This window comes from Neophocaena asiaeorientalis, unplaced genomic scaffold (genome assembly GCF_003031525.2).
Source record: "Neophocaena asiaeorientalis asiaeorientalis breed wild unplaced genomic scaffold, Neophocaena_asiaeorientalis_V1.1 scaffold521, whole genome shotgun sequence".
NCBI lineage: Eukaryota > Metazoa > Chordata > Mammalia > Artiodactyla > Phocoenidae > Neophocaena > Neophocaena asiaeorientalis.
Window position 1 is genome coordinate 6,847,268 of NW_020174712.1, and position 25,601 is coordinate 6,872,868.

General features: G+C 35.8%; 1 protein-coding gene across 2 annotated transcripts in view; it reads right to left on the reverse strand.

Annotated features, from left to right (window-relative positions):
• Positions 1-3,284: 3,284 nt before the first annotated feature.
• VPS37A (VPS37A subunit of ESCRT-I) overlaps positions 3,285-25,601 on the reverse strand; it is a 38,493-nt gene continuing 16,176 nt past the window's right edge. For both annotated transcript variants that reach the window (XM_024759987.1, XM_024759988.1), the window contains exons 5-12: positions 15,390-15,615; positions 13,864-13,934; positions 11,196-11,323; positions 11,057-11,115; positions 10,910-10,978; positions 7,112-7,255; positions 5,415-5,495; positions 3,285-3,878 (exon numbers count right to left, since the gene is read on the reverse strand). In XM_024759987.1, coding sequence (XP_024615755.1) covers positions 5,415-5,495; positions 7,112-7,255; positions 10,910-10,978; positions 11,057-11,115; positions 11,196-11,323; positions 13,864-13,934; positions 15,390-15,615 — 778 coding nt within the window. In that variant the 3' untranslated portion in view covers positions 3,285-3,878. The remainder of the gene's footprint in view (positions 3,879-5,414; positions 5,496-7,111; positions 7,256-10,909; positions 10,979-11,056; positions 11,116-11,195; positions 11,324-13,863; positions 13,935-15,389; positions 15,616-25,601) is intronic.

Consider the following 25,601-nt stretch of genomic DNA (forward strand, 5'->3'; position numbering starts at 1 on the left):
TATGGAAAACAGTACGGAGGACCCTCAAAAAATTAAAAATAGGACTACCATATGATCCAGAAATTCTACTTGTGGGAATACAAAGGAAATGAAAACACTAATTCGAAAAGGTAACCTGTACCCTTTCATGTTCATAGCAGCATTATTTAAAATAGCCAAGACATGGAAACAACCTAACTGTCCACCAGCAGATGAATGAATAAAGAAGCACACACACCATGGAATAGTATTCAGACATAAAAAATGAGGAAATTCTGCCTTTTGCGACAATGTGAATGGGCCTTGAGGGCATTATGCTAAGTCAAAGAAAAACAAATACTGTATGATTTCACTTATATGTGTAATCTAAAACAAACGAACAAACCAAAGTTAGAGAAAAAGAGATCAGATTTGTGGTTAACCTGAGGTGGAGGTGGGGTTGGGGAATTGGAGAAAGGTGGTCAAAAGGTACAAACTTTCTGTAGCAGGGAATACCTTGTTAATGATACTTAGGATAAGTTGTAATAGCTTTTGCATTTTTATAACATAACTCACTTCATACCACTCTTGTAGTTGATTATTAACTCTTAGAAACTTCTTTGCCTCGTGTTGAGGATGAGACTTTAATTTCTTCCATTTGGCAGTATACATCTACAAAAATAAATAACAAATTAAAAAAAAAAACACAGTAACTATACCAAACAGAATTATGCATTTATTTTGAAAAGCAAATACTATAAATCCTTGATATTTTAAAATTTAGTTCTTTAATGTGATGATTTCCACATCAGACACAAAATTTTTTTTCAGCCCCACACCAAATATTTTACAAAACATAATTTAGACTACTTAAAAGTTAACCTAACACTGAAATTTATTTTAAAAAGGTTAGCTTTATTGCTTATTAAAACTTTATTGTGCTGGACAGAGCCTTAAAAGAGCATGGCCAATCCAACAAGGCTAAAATCTCTAACAGTATATTCTCATTTTAAATCAAACATCAAGGAACTGTTTTATTTAGAGCAGTTGGTTTAAACCAATGTAAAACTGACTCAAGACAGATTACTTCCCAACTAGTAATATTTAGAGCTCAAGTGATTTATTATTGATTTTCTGGAAAATTTAATAATATGAAGTAGGTAAGCATTTTGATCATGACTCAGCAGTCAACAAAGGAACTTTTTTAGAATAAAGGAAGGTGAAGAGAAGGGAAAACCTGGCATAGGTTTTTATTCTTTAAGAGCACATGATTACTTTCTTTCCCTAAAAATGAATCTGAGCTGTCCTTCAATTTAAGCACATACGAATTATGATCAGACTTACCTGTCAATCTCTATTTCAATATAAATTTCCTAGTCTAGAATTATTCCTAGAAAATCTTCCAACTTTGAAACATTATGTTTAGCATGTATCGCATTTTAGAAAACTCTTCTATTTTTGAGATGTTAGCCTTTAAATTTCTACCCATAACAAACCCCTACTCTGAATAATAACTCCTAAGCTTTTCTGTACTATTGTGACGTCCATCTAGTCTTCTATTATGTGTTAAAGTAAAATCAGAATCTCTGCTTTGGCAGGCTTTTTTTTCTTCCTCTGGCACTGTTTCTCCAATATAGCCAATTTTAAGAAGAAAATAATATATCCATAAGATTAAAGAAAAGCCACTAAAATTTTTATTGTAGTAACAGAACCAAAATTCATACATATTCAAATGCAGACTATTGTCCATCCTGGATGACTTATATGACCTATTATCTGAACTGATTTGTCGGTTAAATGTAGGTAAAGATGATCAGACTCCTCTTATTAATGACTGGGTTGTAAGGAGGTTATCTAAAAAATTAATTTTAAAAGGAGAAACCAAGGTATGTTAACTGGTACAGAATGAAACTGGGATCGTTCAATTTTAAAGAATAAAAAACATTGAGATGAATTACTTATGCGATTATGTAGAAGAGATCTACTATATAAGAAAATGACTTTTTTTCTTTTTTTGGTGGAGGAAAAGGTAGATAAGTACCTAAACACCTAGACCATGTTTGAGTCATCATTGTATAGTATTTCCACAGTGCCTCATTCTTGGTAGGGGCTTAATAAAATTAGATCAAATGAATTAATGGCTGTGGTCTGCTGGCCTCTTGTTCTGGGCTCGGCCTGGTTTCTCAGAAAGCTTCCCGATTGTTTGCAGAAGATCGGGACTACCGTGTCCTCCACTGTGGTGACTGCTGGGAAAGCTGAAGCTTCTGTGACCACTACAGTAAGGAAAGGTTCCTGAATACCCAGACGACTGCCACAAATTTGAAACACTTACCTCAGTTATCTCGTCTACACATCCATAATAATAATACCTTCCTCATCTGGTCATTTTGAAGATTAAATGGCATGCCCTTAGCACAGTACCAGGAAGACAGGTGATTAAAAAAAGTTAATTTCTTTACCCAAATTATATCTTTATAGTCCGTGTGAATACTTGCCCTTCCACACACATAGACTAAGTATTATTCAAGTCTAAGAAAATTTTGTTTTTCCTAAAGTGCTATTGCTAAAACATGTATAGAAAGAAGAATAAAGAAAAGAAAAAAACTGTACCATATGCTGGTGTTTGGAATGGCAATCATACTGTGATGAAGTTTAAATTAAAATTGTCATTAGGTCGTTCTGTGATCTGGATACTCTACCAAGCCTCAGATATCTAGTTCAAGATTTTCTACTTAATTAGCTTTCACAGCTACCCATAAAATATATTCATTCTGTAACGTAGTATAAAAGCAAACTGTTTAACACAGTACAAGTTAAAGCGAAAATCCAATTAAATTAATTAAAAACTAGACTGCCTAAAAATTATTAATTTTATTTATTATTAAAGCTTTTCTGTTATGAAAAGCTAACACAGTAAAGGTCAGAAAAATTCACTGACTTTTGTGTGTTTAAATTTACTATTTATTAACAAAAATATTGTTTTAAACTTCAACATGAGGAACTTAGAGAGCATATCCTTATCTAACCACAAACCCAGCAGATACTTATACTTACAAAGTTAGCATGAGGCAACTCCCTGGTGGTCCAGTGGTTAGGACTCTGCGCTTTCACTGCTGAGGATGTGGGTTCAATCCCTGATTGGGGAACTAAGATCCTGCGAGCCACGCGGTGTGGCCAAAAAAAAAAAAAAATAAGAGTTACTATTAAAGTTTATGTTGGACTATTTTAAATGAAACAGTTTTTTCTATTAGGTAAAATATTTATTTACCTGTATTGCCTCTTAAGTGCAACTTTAATTTTAAAAATAAGACAATAAGTAAAAAACGCTGGTTTACTCTTTTAATTTATTGTATGAATTAAAAGTTACTTCCTTGAGACGGCACATTGGCAGGTTTGGTGTTTCCTGACACTGTGAATATTTAAAAACAAATTATTTCTGAAAGTTTTATCATACAGAAAGAAACAGGAAGAATAACAGTTTTTCTACAGTTGAAATGGTAATTTTTCAAAAAAGGTTGAGGAAAAAATCGAAACCATTCTTGATAAAGCAATGAGGCAGTTTCAAATTAAATTACAAATTTAAATGAAGTAATTTTATAAAATATTGAAACTAGCTAAAATTACATGCATAGGTATTTAATCAATAGTAAGAGAGGAACAGCAGTGGAACTAAATATGATAGGATTTATCAACAATAAATAAACATTTTTAGTGCAAATAGTGCAGAAAAATTTCTCAAAGCAAAGATCATAGCAATCATTCTAATCTGTACAAAATCAGTCTCAGTTCTGTATACAATCTATATAGTATATCTATGAATTCAGCCACTGTAATGAAATGCCAATTTGCAAATCATAAATATAAATGTGCTTAGTCTTGTGTCCCATTCCTCTCTTGGCAGTTCATGTTTTCAGGAAAATCTGAAAAGAAAAGAAAATCGAAACCTAAGATTTAATTTAAGATGATAAATGAAGATTTACCTATAAGAAGATAATCTATGAGGGAAAAGAGGTAGGGAAAGGATTCTAGCATGCTCATGTCAGTAAGCAATTACTCAGTGCGCATTTACTTCTCAACCTTGAGAAATGCATAGTTGATACTGAAAATCAACCCTTACCCTCAGGGATTAACAGGCTGATTTGTAAAATAAAACAATTCAACGTTGCTACTAATGTTAAGGAGAACTAGATTGAGAAAAGGGGCAGAGAGTTTGAATGGGGTTGAGAAATGCCTGTCACTTCCCTCCCTGTAGCCTGATCCCTTTTAAGGGAACCTCCCATGCTCCCTTCTCAAAGTCTACTCCTTTAGCCCAGCAGAGCGGGCAGATGAACACAGGACACCAATCTCTAGGTCAGACTGCTGAGGTCAGGATGCACACTGTCTATGCAGGGCCAGTCTCTTTCCCTGAATTTGTGGTGAGACCCTTGTCAGTCTCCACTGGCTGTTTGGACTGTCATGATATGATCAAGCCTGTGGGTAGCAAAGAAAGCTCTTTGAAGAGCAAGTGAGAAAGCACATGGGAGTGAGAGACAGAAAAGAAGAGAGATGCAAAAATGAAAAACAAGCAGTCGTGGGAAGGGTCTAAGAGGAGCTGCTTTGGTTACTGATGGCCTCATGTCGTGTTTTCACTCCCAGGTGACTGAGGTGTACTTTTCTGCATTTTGGCTCTGTTTCCCTGCGTTATCCAGTAACACAAGCTTTTAAAGTTGTTGAGGTGGGAGCTAGTCTTTGCCACCAGATCATTCCTAAAACAAGATAGATGGAGAGGAAAACAGAAGAGTGTCCTGAGATCAGGTGAGAGCATGAACAAAGATATGGTGGTAGAAAAAACAACATGACATGAGAGAACATAAGGGGAAAATGGAAAATTAAAATGGATGATCTAAAATATAAGCGAGAGAAATTTAGCATTTCTCATCCCTAGGGGTTCATTGCAGGTCCTGGAGCAGAGAAATGTTATCACAGAGTGGTATTTTAGGAAGATCATTCTGTCAGTGCTGAGCAGGAAGGAGAAACCCTAAAGTCAGAGGACTGGTCAGAAAGTTATTGGAATAATCCTGATGTGAGATGGAAAAGAGACAGAGCAGAAATTCATTTTAAAGGAAGAAATGACAAAAGAGACTACTGAGAAATATGTCAACTAATATGGTATACTCCCCACACCAGCTGAGAGAAAGGAACTAATTACAGTTTAAACTCTACATAAGTAGCTATCAAATACTGAAAAAAAATTCATTTAAGCCAATATCATACTGAGAAAATATGCAAACAATTTCTACTGGTTATATGCTTAGGTATAAAACATTATGCTTAATATATTCTACATGTTATATAGCACAATAGCTATAATGACAGTATTATGCTTAAAGCTGGCTGAACAAACACTAGTAAGAACACTTCATTAAAAATAGCCATGCAATAGCCTGAAGACTCAAACCTTCTAGAATACAATTTACCTATAGTGGAGCATGAAATTGGCTGTGCATTGCTATCACTTGTTGAAGTTTTTCTTCCTTGGCTCTTCTACAGTGGCAAATCTAGAAGACAAATTATTTAAAATACCAGTCACTTCTCCAGTAATCTTCCTACTACTAGCTAAATTTGACAGAATTCTAAGTAAGAATCTTTTAACTTGTTGACATTATTTAAACTGTGGATGTCTGAGGTAGAGCAGAATTTAAGAATCAAAAAGAAAAAAATTTTAATTTTGTTTGGAAGATAATCTTTGTAAACTTCCAGAATGTAAAACACACTCTGATCCTTTATACCAGTTCTCTGATTATACAATTTCAAATATCTGTGTTTTAAAAATATGAAAATAAATCCTATTGTTACCCAGGAAGCTTAACAAATAAAAACTTCAGGGCTTCCCTGGTGGCACTGTGGTTAAGAATCCGCCTACCAATGCAGGGGACACGGGTTTGAGCCCTGGTCCGGGAAGATCCCACATGCCGCAGAGCAACTAAGCCCGTGAATCACAACTACTGATCCTGAGCTCTAGAGCCCATGACCCACAACTACTGAAGTCTGCGTGCCTAGAGCCCGTGCTCCGCAACAAAGAGTAGCCCCACTTGCCACAACTAGAGAAAGCCTCCGCACAGCAACGAAGACCCAACGCAGCTAAAAATAAATCAATTAAAACAAAAACAAAAAAAACTTCAAGATACAGTTATACAGTACTGAAGAGAAATGGACCCAAAATCGACACTTCACTAATGCTATAACCATAGTCATTAATATCTCTGTACTTCAAATTTTCTCATGGAAAACAGGGATAATAAAATCTGCCACACTTTCCTTAACAGTTCATATATATATATATATGGCACATCTGTTTTATAAAATTTATTAACAAGAGGTTGTTTTTAAACTGATGTTTCAGAGAAATCAGGTAAATATTTAGGACTCTATCAAAGGACAAGATACTGCTAAGCAGACTTAAAATTTTTTTCTTTAAATATAATGGAGGGCTTCCCTGGTGGCACAGTGGTTGAGAGTCTGACTGCGGATGCAGGGGACGTGGGTTCGTGCCCCGGTCTGGGAGGATCCCACATAAAAATATATATATATATATATATATATATATATAAAATGGAAATACTAGAACAGAAATTATCCCCAGAATGTTCTCAGTAATATTAAAAACAAAAAAATTAAAAAAATCTGTATAGGGAATTCCCTGGTGGTGCGGCTGTTAGGACTCGGCACTTTCACAATAGTGGCCTGGGTTCAAACCCTGGTCAGTGAACTAAGATCCTGCAAGCCGTGCGGCACAGCCAAACAAACAAACTAACAAAGACACTATATAGGTTATTCTCTTTTTAAACAACTTGTGAAACAGGTTATTCAGGAGTATATTAGAACTATTAAGACGAGACTTAAGCTAATTTACTAGCTTTACTACAGAACGATACAGATACTATCATTTCTGAAACAGAACCATTATGTGATTTACCTGCTTGTGTACTCACAACAAGCAGGTTTAAAGTGATAGCAGGATGTTGCTATCATTCTCAATAGAGGCTCTTCAGTTTCCTCTCACGGCACTCAAAACTCCAGCTCAGTAATGTGCTAAGGTTTTTTTACTCATGAATATACATAAGTTATTTGATATTACGCTGTCACTTGTCCTCAACTGAAGAGTATTACATACTGTTCTCTTTTCCATGAAGCTACTGAGAAAATCATCTATATCAGTTTTTCCCTCCAAGAAATCTTCTGCAATATTATCAGAGTCTTCCTCAGCTTCATGTGCAGCTACTTTCAATCTTGCCTGTAGGGCACTCGCACTACAGCTCTGAAAAAGAAAATCAAGTATATTAGTTTCTAATGCTCAGAAAAACTCCTTAGAGGGAAGGAAAATGGAGTAGAGGTAGAGGTAGGGAGAAGCAATTCATTATGTGCCTTACAAAGCTGCTTTTTGAGGAAATCTGGTCCCATCTAAGTCCTCACCTTTTGGATATGAGATGGCTACCTAACACAATAGAAACCAATGCATTGCCTAGAAGCTATTGAGTGAGAGAAACTGGGCAGATCACTGTCCTCTCTTGGGAATTTAGGAATCAGATCATTGTGGTAGGCACCCTCTAAGATGATCCCCAATGATTCTCCTCTCCTGGTATTCCTGCTCTTGTATAATCCCCTCCCCTTGAGTGTGGTCTGGACCTAGTGACTTGCTTCTAATGAACAGAATATGGCAAAGGTGATGGAATTAAATTTAACCAAAGTGGTGAAGGACACCGAAAACTACAAAACATTGCTGAAAGAAATTAAAGAAGACATAAATAAGTAGAAAGACACCCTGTGTTCATGGATCAGAAGACTTAATACTGTTAAGACAATACTACCCAAAGTGATCTCCAGAGTCTATGTAATCCCTATCAAAATGTCAACAGCATTTTTTGCAGAAATAGAAAAATCCACCCTAAAATTCAGAGAATCTCAAGAGACCCCCAAATAGTCAAAACGATCTTGAAAAAGAAGAACAAAGTTGGAGGATTCATACTTATTGGTTTCAAAACTTAGTATAAAGCTACAGTAATCAAAACAGTATGGTACTGGCAATCAGAAGAGACATAGAGAGCAATGAAATAACAAACACTCATACATATGGCCAAATATTTTCAAAAGTGTGCCAAGACCATTCAATTGGGAAAGGACAGTCTTGGACAACTATTGCTAGGAAAACTGGATATCCATGTTTAGAATTAAGTTGCACCCTTACCTTACCTCATACACAAAATTTAACTCAAAATGGATTAAAGATCTAAATGTAGGAACTAAAACTGTTTTTATTAATAGTCATCCTAGTGGGTGTGAGATGGTATCTCACTGTGATACATCACATACAGGTATATATAGAAATACACCATTTTTAATCACCTTTACCTACACTGGTTATCTATCCTTACAAGTCTCGCTCACACAATGTAATTTTCCTTATTAGTGTAAGGTTAAGCATCTTTTCAAATGTTTCCATTTACTTACTCATTAAATATTTATTGAGTACGTACCATGTGCCAAGCACTGGACCAAGGTATTGGGTATACAGGGGGAAAAAAACAGGACAGGTTCCTGCACTAATGGCACCAACAGTCTAGTGAAGTGGTTTCCATACTTTAGAGTATAGAAGAGTCATCATCTTCAGAGGTTCTGAGTGAGCACATCTATAGAGACAATCCTAGGAATCAAGGATTTTTTTAAACATTTCAAGAAGTCAGAATAATTGCTATATCAGAATGTTTATTGGACCTTCATATTTCTCCTTTTGTGAGTTTCCTGTTCTTCCCTTTGCCTGTATGTAAGGTTTCTTTATGGACCATTGGCATTAATATTTGTTATATCTGCTACAAATATCTGTCCCCTTTACTTCACTTTTGATTTTATGATCTTCAATGTATACAAAGTTTAAATTTATATATAGCTTAAATCATCAGTTTTTTATTTTATGCTTCTGCCTATTGTCATAATGCTTAGAAAGGATTTTCCCATCATAATCCTAAAAAAAAACTCTAGCAGATAGTTGTCTCTCATAATTTTATGGTTTCCACCTAAATACTTACTATATCTAGAGTAGTATTCTGTGTATGCTATGATATAAGGATCTAACTTTTTTCTAAATGGACTGCCTTTATTAAATTCTCATTCTTTTCTAACCAATTACTCATATATATGTCTGTTTCTGAACTGCAGAATCTGTTCCATAGAACTATTTTTTGCTTCCTACAAGGCTACTCTACTGTTTTAAATAAAGAGTTTTTATAGTGTATGTTGATATTGGGAAAGGGTTTCTTTTTGCTCAAGCTCTTCTTGACTAGTTTAACCTGTTTAGTTTTTCAGAAGAACTTTAGAATAAATCTGTTTAAATTAAAAAAAATACTCTTGGGATTTTGATTGGAAGTATAGAAGATTTTTAAGTTATTTTGGGAAGAATGAAATCTTTATAATACTGTATCTTTCAGTCCATGAACATTCTGTTACTCTATTTCTTCAAGTCTTCTTTTGTGTCATTCAGTAAAGTTTCCTAACTTACTTCATTGGGTTCAGTTCTAAATTTTTTACAGTTTTGTTTATATTGTAAATGAGTTTTTTTCTTCTACTTCATTTTGCACTGGTAGTTGCGAGATATCTAGAAGAAAACCTTCTCAATTTGCTAGGATTTTTACTTGTTTGGTTTTGGTTAACAACCGTTTCATCTTTTCTTTTACATTATACCTCTTTTCCTTTTCTTGTCTTCTTACAGTGGCCAGAACCTCCCAAGCAATGTTATATAGCAGTGATACTGGGGCATCACTGTCTCATTCCTAACATTAAAGGGATCCTGGAAATGTTGAGTCATTAGGTATGATGTTTGCTGTTGGTTTCCTTATTAAATTAAGGAATTAATTTTATCTTAGTTTACTAAGAGTTTGTCTAAGGAATGATGCTGATTATTGTGAATAGCTTCTTCAGCATCTACTAAGCTTTAATAAGCATCTACAGGTATCTTAGTTGACTCTGTCAGATTTTCCAGTTAAGTGAGGGAGGACTGCTTACATGTGACTCCTGACTCTGATACTTTCTATTTACATGACCTCAGGGATGTTATTGAATATCCATGTGCCTCAGTTTCCTCATCTGCAAAATGGATAAACAGTAACATCTACCTCATAGGGTTTTGGGTGGAATGGGCAATATATGTAAATAGCTTAGTGCAATACAAAAGATACAACAATTGTACAATGTCAGCTACTATTATTTTATTCTAAAGAATGATCATCTGAAATCTATTATAAATTTATATTCTCCTTTACCATCATTTTTTTTTGCTGTTGTCTTATTTCTATTTTATGTTTTACTAAATTGGCTTTACCTTCTAGAATTCCTGATTTTAAAGGAAACAGAATAGTATGATTGGGTTACTGACATTTATTTTAATTTTTAAAATGATTTTTGCCCTTTTTATTTTTAAAGATTTGTTTTTTTAGGAACATGGGTTGAATTTTATGAAGTTTTTGATTTTTCACATATTTCTAGCATAAAATCTATTATTTGTGGTGAATTATACTTTATACATTTTATATATTATATTTTTCAATTTGCTAACTTTTCATTTAAGATACTCGTATATAGGCTTACAAGTAGGCTAAAATTTAAATTTCTGTTCGTAGCTTTTATTAGAAGAGTTAAACTGCCTTTATAATAACTCTCCCAGAAGAGTTCTTTATGGGGCTTTTTATTTTTCTATTTTGGAACTAAATGCTCTTGCATGAGCACAACTGATTTACAATGGCTTATAACTGACAGCTGTTCATCTGCGTACCTTAGAGCTGTTTATCATGACTTATAAACAGATAAGATAAACTCAGATACCTAATAAGTGCTTTCTGGTAATAATGAATTTAAGAATGTGGCACATGCACATTAAGATGAAAAATTCTTATGGTAAAAGAAAAGAGCTAAACAATCTTACCTCGCTAAGTTCATGCTGCCTTTGCATCTTCTTTTCAAAAGTTGATTTCATTTGTGTAAGTAATTCATACTAAAAGAGAAAATTAAAATGCTATTTAATTCTATTTTAAAATTGTATGGATTTCTTAAAAAATGATAACTAACTCACCTTATCTAAAACAGTTTGCCTTTTGGCTTCCAAGCTGGGCTCCAAAAGGAGATTTTTTCCTGTAAGATAAATTTTTAGTTTATTGCTAGGTAAAGATCACATTTTTCTTAGGAAATTTAATAAGTAAGGAAAGACATACTTGCTAGCTCCTCAATACTTTTCATTAAGTCATCCTTGTCAGTAATAATTTGTTTTAGTTGAGGCAAAGTCAGAAACTGTTCTAGTAATACCTCCTCTTGGTCATTCATATCTGTAAGTTGTGATACACTAGAAACACAACAGAAAAAAATGTTAATGAATATCAGTCATCTAGTTTTTTCCATAATAAATATTCACCATTTTTCAGTTTTATTCAGCTGATAGAGTTCTAAATAATTTTTGACATATATATTTTTATATAGACACAGAAGAAGGCAAATTATAACCTTAAAAGCAAATAAAACATCAATCACAATAGAACAAAAAGTAAATACAGTACAGTGTCAAGTCACTACAGGACTATGAAGACGAGGGTTTATGAACAGCCCTAATAACCTACCAATTTTAACCTCTGAGTCTATTTACCTAATAGGTATGTGGCTGTCACAATAAATGATACATGTATATGTGTCTGTGTACATATAGTCATAAAAATGTTTTTAAAAAGCAATCATGGAAGGCCAATCCCAGAACAAAAATCATATCCAGAGAGTGAAAGAGGGAACTGGATGGGTGGGATAGGGAGGGAGGGAAACCTTTCTGAACCTATCTTTCAGTTTTGACTACATATAGATCCATATAAATGCATTATATAATTAAAAAACAAAATTAAAAAAGAAAATGCAGTGTCTAAAATTCAAAGCAAATGGAAATAAATGAACCTGGTCTTTTTTCCTAAGTTATATAATCATCCAGAGAAATTTTACTGTAAAGACTTTAAAAAATAGTATTTGGCTGTACATCTCTGGTGTGCTATATCCTAAAGACAAAAGAAGTGTAAAAAACAAAACAAATAAAAACTTATCCTGCTTTTAATAATCACTACTGATATTGTTATTTTATTAGTATTGTTATTTTGAAATAGAACAAGTGCCTTTCAGAGAAATGGCTGGCTTCAGGTCAGGGAAAAAAAAATGTTCATGTTGAGCCCATGACATCTTTGTTTTGCCAGAGTTTCCTATTAACGAAAGAAAGAACTGTTTAAGCAGCAAAAAGAATAATGTTTGAATGGACTGAAACACAAATTTCTTTTTTAATTTATGAGTTTATAATAACTCAAAAACAACCATAAAAAAAAACAAAAAAAACTCGCCTATCAGAACTTTTGCAGCTAGCTTATGCATCAACTCATTATTCTCAAAATCAATAAACTAAGAGGAAAAAAATCAAGTATATATCTTGTCTTTCTGTATGAAGTATATTTCAATATAACTAAACTTTCCTTTTCTATGAAGGAAAGTCTTCATAGACTTCTGGCTAATTCTGGCAGTAGGAAATCACATTTGCAATCCTTAATGAAATAATGCACAGTCAGTGATTTCAACCTGTTTCAATCCTAATGTCACTAAAAAAAAGGCAACCAGACATCATTGCTGCCGTATGTGATGTAATAGGAAATATGCACTTACTATGATGTAAATATTCTTGCCAAAAGAATTAAACCTTAATTTTCCCCCCAGTTTTCTTGAGACATTGTCTAAGTTTAAGGTGTACAATGTAATGATTTGACAAAAAAAACTGAACCTACATCTAATCAAAACTCTGTATCTAGCCACCAGTAGAAGGAAATATGAGAAACAGAGGAACACCCTCAATGGAACCACAAGGATGCAATCAGGCAACAGGGTATGGGAAATTCTATAGGACAAATAACCAGTTTCTTACATAAATATTTAATAATATGTGTATAATTTACTCTCTATGTGTTTATATGTGTATGTATATATATGCATGCATATGTGTGTATATATGTGTGTGTATATGTACATACATATTAATAAACGTGGGAGAAATGGTTCATGATTAAAAGAACTATAAAAGATAACAGTATTCAAATGCAATAGGTAGATATTATTTTGAACCCTGATTCAAATAAACTACCAACCAAAAGATTTAATTATTAAGACCCTGGGGAAATAAGATAATATCAAAGAATTAAAGAATGAGCATTCATATTGTGAGGTATGATGATGATGTGGATTGGGATTACGGCAAAGGAAAAGTCTTTACCTGGTGGAGAGATTTAGTGAAGAACTTATAGGTAAAAATAACAGAATATTTGGGATTTGGTTTAAAATAATCCTGACCTATACCCATACTTCCTGAAAAAAGCTGGAAGATGGCAAAGAGGTTCACCTTTTTGTATTTTTGACGTTTTCATAATAATGTTTTTAAAGGGAAGGAAGAAAGGAAAGGAGGAGGAGAATGCTCTATAACACGGCAACAATAACAGCCCCTACTTCACGGGTTGCTGCAAGCATTACTCCGTGTATGACTGCTTTAACGTGTACGTGCTGCGTGTAAACTTCCTTAATTATTAGCAGAGAATAACACATCACCATTTCCTACAAGTGACTGTAAAACACTGGATCAAATAAAGCTAAACCTTTTTAAACTAGGATTTCTCACAGACCAGTAACTCAATAAATATAACCTACAAGACATACGACTGATTCATAGAACTTTCCCACTAAGACAACCACAATATAGGAAGAGTGATGACTTAAAAGTTTTTTTTAACTTAATATGGATATGAAAATGATGATGTGGTTTCTATTTACAAATTAAATAGACAACAAACACCAATGTTACTCTCCTAGTTTTTTTACCTTAGTTCTGAGAGTTCTGGAAATACATCAGGGATATCAGGCATCTTGTAACCAAAACCATTTTGGCTTATCTAAAGAGAGTGTGAAATGGTGTTAAATTTCAGCCATCTTTTTGACTGCTCCTATTTGGTTATAAAAGTAATTTTTAATGTACTGCATCCCATAACTGTTTTCATTATCACACTTAATCTTTGCACTTTACATTGTCCTTACCCTCCCCTTCTTCCTTCACTGTTTTTTCAGTGTATCTTTATACATATAGGGTTACTTTTTTTTTTTAATGGGGATCACGTGAGTACCTGTGTTTAGCCCTTGGACAAGTACACGGTTGTAAAATAAATCTCCTAAGTGTATCTGTGACATATGTGGAGAATTATCTCTGGGTTTCATTGATGTATATGAATGTTTGTCTCAAAGTGAAAGGCATTAAGTATAGAAAAATTAGTAAGTTGGCAAAAATCTGAATAGTTACCTAAGTTCCATGAGAGAGTAGGGTAGATAAGGAATAGAGTATACATTGTTTGAATATAGATGACATTTTAAAATCAAGGACCCATGAAAAGTTCTCTTGTAATTTTATTTATACTAATTATAATTTGTTCATAATATTCATTAATACAATGATGAAAGGTTTTGGAAAAATGAAGTCTACTTGGGTCTATATTCTAATGGGTCTATATTCTAAATTATTACAAACACTAAAATTAGTAAAGTTGATTATAATATTTTTTTAATATTTGAGTATTACTATGGGTGATATTCACTAAGGGTTAAAAATGAAGGTTTTAAAATCCCTTTAATATGTTTAATGCACAGTCTGTCCCTCAGTAACATCCCACATGGCAGCAGATACCAGCTTAACTTAAGAACACACAATTTTTTACACCAATGAGACACTGGATTAAAAGTCCTCAGTATGCTAGAGCAGACCCTCCATAAGCTGATACATGCTTCTCCTATACGATCCTTCTCATATCTTTGCCTGTGTCCTATATGACAACCAGAGGGCTCTGTAACAGGCAGCTTCACAAATATGCCATCTGGTTTATGCTCCCAAATCTTTGTCAATGCTGTTGTCTCTTCACAGAATTGCCTTATGTGACCCCTTATCATCCTGGCAAATTCATTACCATCTATCAAAATTTGGCCCCAAGTGTAAATCCATTCATTCATCTGTCTCATTTTGAATGAGCACCTACTATATGCATCAGGCATGCTTTGAGGCACCAAGGATAAAGTGGTTTAAGAAAAAGAATTGCATCTTTTATAAAGTTATCTTTCTAGCTCTACGATGGTCCCTGGGAGCACTGACTATTCCCTTAACTGTGTCTTTGCCATAGCTCTAGACTATCTCTTCTACTTACAATTATTTAATTATCTGCTGGTTACCTCTTTGAAATTGTTACTTAAGTTGAAAATGTGATTTAATCTTTTTATCTTTTGTGCCATGGTGGCTGGCACACTGGAGGGATATAATGTATGTTGACTGAATATTTCAAGGGTACAAACTACTATCTGATACCAACCGGTGCTGAAGTGTCTGTTGTGGGAACAGGCAGTGGCAGATTTGAAAGGATACCAAATGAAGGAGCAGCAGGTTTGGCTGCTGTATGACTTGTCGCTGAAGAAGAAACAGTGTCAGCAACAGATAAAGAACTGACAGTCCTCGTAGCTTCTTGTGGGGGATATGGAGGAAGAAATGGAAAACCCGGAGAAGCACAAGGAGGCGTCCCACCCGCTTTACTGTACAGGCTGAAGAGAAAGAGACGAAAAACATGAGGTTAGATTTTAGCGGTAAGTTTGTAAAAGTATTCCTAAATTGTTCTAAATAACAGTGGTTATGCAGTACAGATGGCAGGTGCCATCAGTCATTATAATTATATAAGTGAATCAGACATCATATAAATTGATAAAATATGAACACCCCTCAAGAGAAAATTTTCGTTTCTTTCCATGAAAAAGAAAAATGTTTTAGAAAATATACAATTCAACTGGTCACACTGGAAGTGAACAGAATGCTCAAAACTCAAATATGGCCTTTCTGTTGGCATCAATGTGTATCTTCATAGAAGAAATGGAGAACATTTAAGTCCAGGAAATGTATTCAAGTGTAGCTTGAATAAATTCGTAACTTTCATTATATCTGGCAAAATCTGACTGCAAGTCAAGACTGCTTTTCTGGAAAATTTCAAAGAAAAATTAAATATATAGATGAGCTGCTAAAAATGTTAAAACATAAAAAAGATGCATATAAAAACTATGTATATATTAGAAAAAGCGGCACAGCAGTATGTACTCAAGATATAATCAGAAAATAATTTATTTTTGCAAGGTAATAAATATTGGGTTCTGGATCAAATGGTGACATAGGAAGATCCTGAATTCACCTTCTCCCACAGAAATACTGAATCAACAGCTACACAGGGAACAATTTCCTCTGAAAAAAACCCTAAAAACTAGCTGAGCAGCTCCTACACATTGGGCAAACAAGAAGAAAATGACATCTAAGCTGGTAGAAGAAGCTGAGACACAATCTCACCATAAACTGCACCCTCAGCAGGACAACCCACAAGCTGAAGAAAACTCAAAACCCACAGCTTTTCTCTGGGGAGTTAAGGGTTGAGTTTGAACCTGAGAGACAAGCCCCCAAACATCTAGCTCTGAAGACCAAAAGAGCTCATGTCCCCGAGACGCGAACTAAGAAACAATTCTTACAGGGCTCGTACTCTTGGACTCCCCTGCCTTAGGGCCAAATGCAGAAGAGGACCTGACTTAATGTGAAAGAGGCTCACTTGCCAATCTTAAGCATCAGCTCCAGGCAGCAGGCATCTAACTTAACACACATCTAGGGGTCCACTGAGATACTTTCTGGGGATGGTGGCTGGTGGGCGACATCTTGTTTCCCATCTGCTGTGCTCCAGAGACCCAGTACCACCCAGAGGGAGCTCCTATATGCATCTGGTGCTCTGGTTTCTGCAGCTCCTGCACAGGGAACATCCCTTGATTGCTTGACTCTGGATGCCAGGCAGGCTAATGTTCCCGGGTCTCTCAGGATTGTAACCATCAGAGAGAAGGTTCTTGGTAGACTATGACCCCCAGGACACTGCACAGACAGCAGACAGAAGCAACCCCCAGTCTTTCTGTGAAAGAGGCCTATGTGCTTGTCCAGGGGCTTTGACATTGAGGCACCCACGGAGATGCTCTCAGGGAATGGAGGCCAGTGGACGTCATCTCCGCACTCTCCCTCTGCCTCACTCCAGCTCACCAGTTTCTTAGAGAAAGGAGCTTATACCCTTGTTTTTGCAGTGGCAACCAGAGGACACCACAACATTGTCTGAATCTGACAGCCAGCTGGGCTCACACTCACAGAAATGGAGAACAAGTTCTTAATCAGCTACCCTCCCAGGGGAACAGCATGAGACAACAGGAGCTCAGTCTTTCTGCTGAAAGAGGCCTATTAGCTTTTTATCATAGCTATAGCCTGAGGGGCAGGCTTCTAATTAAACACAACTCTAAGGACTGAATGTAATCCTTCCACAGACTCCAGAGGGCGGGCTCTACTATATTTGTGCTCTCCCTCTGCATGTTCCGGAATGCCAGCATGTCTTGCAGGGGAGATCTTACGTGTGTTTGGTGTCCCAGTTTTGTATTTGGTGCTCTGGTTTTTGTGGCTGCCAACCAGGGAATGCCCCTTACTTACCTAGCTCTGGTGGCCAGGGGGGCTGACATTCCTGGGTCCCATGAGACTGTAACAGTTGTAGACAGTTCTTGGCAGGCTACCACACCAGGGCACTGCAGATAGCACACTTAAACACACCCACAGTCTTAATGTGAAACAGGCCTATTTGCTTATCCTGAAGCTTCAGTCTGAGGGGTGGGCTTCAGGCTTGGAATCCATGCATGTTAAGGCCTACGGAAGTGCCTTCAGGGAACAGGCCAATGGACACCATGTTTTCATTCTCATCACCTGGCTTAGGTGGCTAGCAGGACTTAATAAGCTTGTGGTCCCACAGAACTGTATATATTTGCATACATTAAAAGCTGCCGCCTGAGGGTCTTGCTTCCCATCAGCCTAAATCTAGGTATGGATATCCTCCCCTGTGGGGCAACGACAGGTCTTGACACACCCTTAATTCCTGGGAGCTATTAAAATATAATAGGTTGCTTGGACAATCACAAAGGCTTGAGAGACAGTCAAGAGCCAGGGTAGGGTTGAATGATAAGGTTCATCTCCTAGTCCTGTCCTCAAAACTGGGAGAGGTAACTGTTTTATCTTACACAGAGTCAAGCAAAAAGAAGAAACAAAGAAATATGTTCCAAATAAAAGTACAGGATAAAACCTCAGAAAAAAAACCTTAATGAAATGAAATGAAGATACATAATTTACCTGATAAAGAGTTCAGAGTAAAGGTCATAAAAATGCTCCCTGAACATAGAAAGAACCTCAACAAAGAGAAAGAAAATACAAGAAAGAAGCAAAGCTGGAGAATACAACAACTGAACTGAAAAATATACTATAGAGGGATTCAATAGCAGACTGGATGAAGCAGAGTGAGAAATGGAATATTTCCTGCCATATCAGTAAACAAAGGATGTCACACTCATCAGCCAGAAGAAATGATCAGTGAACTCAAGACAGGGCAGTGGAACTCACAAAATCAGAGCAGAGAAAAAAAGGAAAAAAAGTGAAGATAGCTTAAGGAACTTACGGTTTGTATTATAGGGGTACCAGCAGGAGAAGAGACAGAGAAAGGGGCAGAAAACTTATCTGAAGAAATAATGGCTGAAAACTTCTCTAACGTAGGAAAGGAAACTGGCATCCAGATCCAGGAAAGCCAGGAAGTCCCAAACAAGATGAACCAAGACACATTTTTTTTTGGCGGTATGTGGGCCTCTCACTGTTATGGCCTCTCCCGCTGCGGAGCACAGGCTCCAGACGCGCAGGCTCAGTGGCCATGGCTCACGGGCCCAGCCGCTCCGCGGCATGTGGGATCCTCCCGGACCAGGGCACGAACCTGTGTCCCCTGCATCGGCAGGCGGACTCTTAACCACTGTGCCACCAGGGGAGCCCCAAGACACATTTTAATTAAAATGTCAAAAGTTAAAGACAAGGCAAGGATCTTAAAAGCAGCAAGAGAAAAACAACTTGTTAGGTACAAGGGAACCCCCATAAAACTACCAGCAGATTTTTCAGCTGAAACTTTGCAGGCCAGAAGGCAGGGGAATGACATATTTAGAGTACCAAAAGAAAAACACTTTCAAGAATACTCTACATAGCAAAGTTCTCATTCAGAATTGAAGCAGAGGTAGAGTTTTCCAGACAAGCAAAAGCCAAAGGAGTTATCACCACTAAACCAACCTTACAAGAAATGTTAAAGGGACTTCTTTATGCTGATATTACATGCAAATAGAAACCAAAAGAAAGCTGGGGTAGCTATACTTATATCAGACAAAACAGACTTTAAAACAAAGACTGTAATAAGAGACAAAGAAGAGCGTTACATAATGGTAAAGGGGTCAATCCAACAAGAGGATATAACAATTATAAATATTTATGCACCCAAGAGAGGAGCACCTAAATATATAAAGCAAATATAAACAGACCTAAAAGGATAAATAGAGAGCAATAAAATAAGAATAGGGGACTTGGGACTTCCCTGGTGGTGCAGTGGTTAAGAATCTGCCTGCCAGTGCAGGGGACACGGGTTCGATCCCTGATCCAGGAAGATCTCACATGCCGAGGAGCAACTAAGCCTGTGCGCCACAACTACTGAGCCTGTGCTCTAGAGCCCACATGCCACAACTACCGAAGCCTGCGTGCCTAGAGCCCGTGCTCCGCAACAGAAGCCACTGCAATGAGAAGCCCACACACTGCAACAAAGACCCAATGTGGCCAGAAATAAATACATACATACATTTATTTAAAAAAAATAGGGGACTTTAATACCTCACTTATAAAACTAAACAAATGGGACTACATCAAACTAAAAAGCTTCTGCACAGCAAAGGAAACCATCAACAAAATGAAAAGGTAACCTACGGAATGGGAGAAAATATTTGCAAACCATCTATCTGACAAGGGATTAATATCCAAAATATATAAAGAACCCATACAACTCAACAGCAAAAAAACAAATAATATGATTTAAAAATGGGAATCTGAATAGATATTTTTCCAAAGAAGACATACAGATGGCCAACAGGTACAAGAAAAGATGCTAATTCTTTGATAATTAGATTACTAACTATCAAACTTGTTGGAATGACTATTATCAAAAAGATAAGAAATAACAAGCATTGGTGAGACTATGGAGAAAAGTGAATGCTTGTACACTGCTGGTAGAAATGTAAATTGGTATAGCCACTATGGAAAACAGGATGGAGGCTCCTCAAAATAGAACTACCATATGATCCAGCAATTCCACTTCTGGGTATTTATGTGAAGAAAATGAAGACACTAACTCAAAAAGATGTCTGCTCCCCTATGTTCATTGCAGCATTATTTACAATAGACAAGAGATGGAAACAACCTAGTGTCCATCAGTAGATGATTAAAGAAAAGGTGGTGTATATATACATCGAATTATTCAGCCATAAAAACAAAGAAAATCTTGCCATTCAAAACAATATGGATGTACCCTGAGGGTATTATGCTATGTGAAATATGTCAGACAGAGAAAGGCAAATACCATATGCTCTCATTTATGTGTAGAATTTAAAAACGAAAAACAAAAACAAAAAACACTAAGCTCATAAATACAGAAAAGAGATTGGTGTTTGCCAGAGGCAGGTGATGGGCAGCAGTAGGCAAAATGTGTGAACATGGTCAAAAGGTACAGACTTTCAGTTATAAAATAAATAAGTCATGGGGAGGTAATATACAGCATCATTATGGTTAATAATACTATACTACATAGTTGAAAGCTGCTAAGAGTAAATCTTAAACATTCTCATCACAAGAAAAAATTTTGTAACTATGTATGGCGATGGGTGTTAACTAGACTTATCGTGATAATTTTGTAATATAAATTACTATTGAATCATTCTGTTGTACACGTTACATGTCAATTATACCTAAAAAAGATATTTTACATTTAACTTTTTTTTCTTTTAGAGCAGTTCAAAGAGAACCACACTCTAAAATAATTAGTGTAATTTAGGCCGAAATGCAGATGAGAATTATCTAAATACCAATACTTAAATTAATATAGTTAAGTTTAAATGGGTCAGTCACTCTTGTATAAAAGATTAAAAGACTTTTTAAAAAAATAAAATACTAAATACTTTACTTTGTATTTGTGGTATAATAAGAAACATATTTGTCTTTGACCAGGTTCTAGACAAAGTGTTCCTAAAATCCTGGTAAGTTTCTACATGATAGGACCCTTGTTTGTTATTTGTAACATCTGAGTTTATGCTAATGAGGTGACTTAGGCTGAGTCCCTATATAGTCTGAGGACGGGGTTGGTCACCAAAAAGACCAACTGACAGAAAGTCGGAACTTTCAGCCCCACCCATCGATCTCAGGGAAGATGGGGGCTGCTGAATAAGCTCTAAAAAACCCTTGAACAATAAGATTTGACAAGCTTCTTGTTGATGAATGTATCCATATGGTAGGAGGGTGGTGCATCCCAGTTCATGGGGACAAAAGCTCCTGTGCTTGCAGCTCTCCTAGATCTTGCCCTGCCCTATGTACCTCTTCATCTGGCTATTCATCTGTATCCTTTATAATATCCTTTATAATCAACTAGTAAACATAAGTAAATTTATTTTGGAGTTCCATGAGCCACTTAACAAATTACTCAAACCTGAGGTGGAGGTCATGGGAACCTGTGATTTATAGCACAGGTAACTAACTATACATTTTCAATTGGTATGTGAAATGGAGCAGCCTGTGAGACTGAGCCCCTAATCTGTGGGATCTGACGCCATTTCCTGGTGGAGAGCATCAGAATTAAGTTAAATTCATAGGAAACAGTCAGTGTCTGGTGAGAACTGGAGAATTACTTGGTGGTGTTGGAAAAAAAAAAACGGGTATCAGAGTACTGAAATGTTCCATAATATATCAAGCTTAAACAATTTTTTTGAACGGGAGTGCTATTGTTTCATGACATAATTTAATGTCATATTTCATGACATAATAAGTTAACATAAATTGGAATTGTGTTGGAAGAAAACATTTATCACAGATTTTGAAATTATAATACTAAAGCTAATATGGAAAAATAAATAAGAATATAGAGAAAAATACCTGAAAAATGAGGGTAAAGAGAGATTAACCCTGCCATATAGCAAAACACATTAGAAAACCTTAATAATTAAAAAAAAAAAAAAAAACCACAAAACTTTTTTAAAGCATAACACTGGCAATGGGTAGGTAGATCAATGGAACTGAATACAAAATCCAGAAAAATCCCAAAGATATATGGCAATTAAGATATAATAAAAAGAATCTCAAATTAGTAAAAAAAAAAAAAAAAAACGGAGCCAAGCCCTCATATCTATAATAAAATAAAAACCAAATGTAACAAATTTAAAATGTTTTTTGGATTTTTTTTTTTAATCTTAAAAGAACTAGAAGAAATCACTGGGAAATTAAAAACTTGGGGTGGTAAAGGACTTTCTGTGATCCCAAATTCAAAAGTCATAAGACAAAATAATGATAAATCCCATGACATAAAAAACAAAACACAACAAAACAACAACAAAAAAACCCTCTACATGACAAAGTCCATTATAAAGACAAATAACAAATTGGGGGAAAACATCTGAAACATGTCATAGGAAAATGGATAATTTCTCTAATATATAAAGAATTTCTCCAAATTAATAAAAGACTAACAACCCAATAGCAAAATGGAGAATAGGACAGAATACACAGGTTCAAGGAAAGGAAAAAAAAATCTCTAAATCATAGGAAAAAACTGTCAACTTCACTGTAAGATAAATACAAGTAAAGTTATACTAACACATTTTCCGCTTATAAATTAGCAAAGATCCATTTTGATAATTTACTATGTCAGCAAAGGGAATAAGCATTGCGTACAGGAGTAGAAATTGGTACAACTTACTCTGTAGGGCAATCCTGCAGTATTAGTCAAAATTACAAACATGTATACCACTTTGAGACTGTATCTAACAAATAAAATTACACTTGGGTAAAATATTACTTTTAATGTTATTCACTGCATCACTGAGGGCAAAGAAGGATGGGCCTTTCAGGAAAGATTGGAAACAACAAAAATGTCCATTAATAGGAGTTTTGTTAACTTATGCTATATCCATAAAACAAGTACTTTGTGGTCATAAAGAATGAGGAAGTGCTTTAGTAACCAACATGGAAAGCTCTCTGAACCATACCATTTAGTGAGGGGAAAAAAAAAAAAGGGCAAGGGAATAGTTTGCTACCATTTGTGTGAAAAAAGAGGGAATAATACTATGTGTACATACTTCCTTGTATATGCATAAAATATCTCAGGAATTCTATACATATGCACCCAAATGAAAAACTCTGGATACCAATAAGAAGAAAAAGTAAACTGCAAGGGAAAAGGTGGAAGGAGACTTTTCGCCCCATACCCTTTTTACAGTTTAAAAATTTTTGAGCCAAGTGAATATATGATTGAAAAAATTAAGTTTAAAAAAGTTCTCTAAAAAGTTTGTTTATTTCAAAGTATGGCTCACCTTTATCTTAAAGCTTTAGTTTTATGTAAAGGTATATTATTAGCAGGTATGTAAATATAACATAAGTTATTTAGAAAGAATATGTTCAATGTGAGGGAATATTTGTACTATCCTTGAAATAGTCTTACTAATTTGGAACCAGTCAGCTTTATTTTAATCTCAGTAGCGGGTACAACCTATAAAATAATCTAAGAAATGTATCAAACTTGCTTTTTAACAATGTGTACTGTATCACAGTTGCTGGCTTATATCTTCAAATAAGGTGAATGAGGTTTATTTAACTCTTTCCTGACAGAAGATAGGAAATACAGTTTTTAGATAAAGAATATCAGTGAGGTTTATGACTCTAGGACAAAGACACAGGAGGGCAAAGATGATGGCTGGGGCTGATATACCCAATGAATGGGATAATCTAGCCTAAGCAGATTTCCAGGCAGTGTTAAAGATGTCACCTGACTTCTGAACAAGAAAAAGTTCTTGGAAATTAAGTAGAAGAACTGGGTAATTAAGCCAAGAGATATTACAGGAAAAGGAAGTAAAGATTGTATGAAGTTGTATCATCATGCAATTTCAGAATATCTGATATAAAAAGTTACGAAGGATCAGGGACTTCCCTGTGGCACAGTGGTTAAGAATCTGCCTGCCAATGCAGACAGGGGACACGGGTTCAAGCCCTGGTCCGGGAAGAGCCCACATGCCGTGGAGCAACTAAGCCCATGCTCCACAACTACTGAGCCTGCACTCTAGAGCCTGTGAGCCACAACTGAGCCCACGCACCACAACTACTGAAGCCCGTGTGCCTAGAGCCCGTGCTCCGCAACAAGAGAAGCCACTGCAATGAGAAACCCGCGCACTGCAATGAAGAGTAACCCCCGCTCACCGCAACTAGAGAAAGCCTGCGTGCAGCAATGAAGACCCAACGCAGCCAAAAATAAATAAATAAAATAAATAAATTAAAAAAAGAAAAAAACATTACAAAGGATAGAAATCAAAATGGCACTGGACATCTTGGCAACAGAAGCCTATGTATAGACAAAAGAGGAATGCCTTCAAAATTCTCAGTGGAAAACCACTTCAACATAGAATTTGAACTCGACCAACTTTTAAGTGTGAGGGTATATTAAAGACATTTGCAGGTAAAAAAAAAAAAAAGTCTCAAAATTATTCTTCCAAGCACCTTGTGGCATACTGTATTTTCCAAACGTGGCCACAGCGCTATTTCTGGTCCCATATACTCTTCTAGAACCTTGCCACTCCACCATGAAGAGGAAGAGCCTGTTTTCTTCCCCTTGAATCTGATCAGAACTTCTTGATTGCCTCAACAAACTGAATGAAGCAGAACAAACTGAATGACTTCAATAGCTATGTCAGAGAAGGCGAATATGACTTTCTCATAACTCGTTCAGGATGTTTACCCCAGGAGCCCAGCCATTATGATGTGAGGAAGCCCAGGCTGCATCTAGGTATTCTAGTTGACTTCCCCAGGTAAGGCCTCTGATGAGAGCCCACTGATGACGAGTAGAGCAGACAAGAGCTTTCTTTCCCTGATGAACCGTTCCTGAATTAAAGATCAGTGAGCAAAATAAATGTGTTCATTGTTTTAAGCCATGCCAGCTGATGCAGAAGGTGGAGCACAAACAAGCTCTATTAGTCCCTAACCAACTTGCAGATTCACAAGGAAAATAAATGTTGTCATTATTTTAACCACAAGTTTTAGGATAATTTGTTATTCATCCTTAGTAACTGGAACATGCCGTTACTTAGGAAGCTATAGGGAGGCAGTAATGCAAGAAACTAGGAAATAGCCTAAGAAAGAAAAAAACTTAGGATGCAGGAAAAGGAGAATCCAACACAGGAGAGTGGGAAAGGGAAATCCCAGGATGACAGCTTTATAGCAGTTGTAGAGTAACTAATTCAGAATGGAGGGGGAAAATGGAGCAATGTCTGCAAAGAGAAAATACCAGAACCTAGAGATTACCTGACAGGTTTGATGATGTGAAAAAATGATTTGAAAGGTATTTTTCAGAGCTGCTAAAAGATGTGGAAAATTAAAA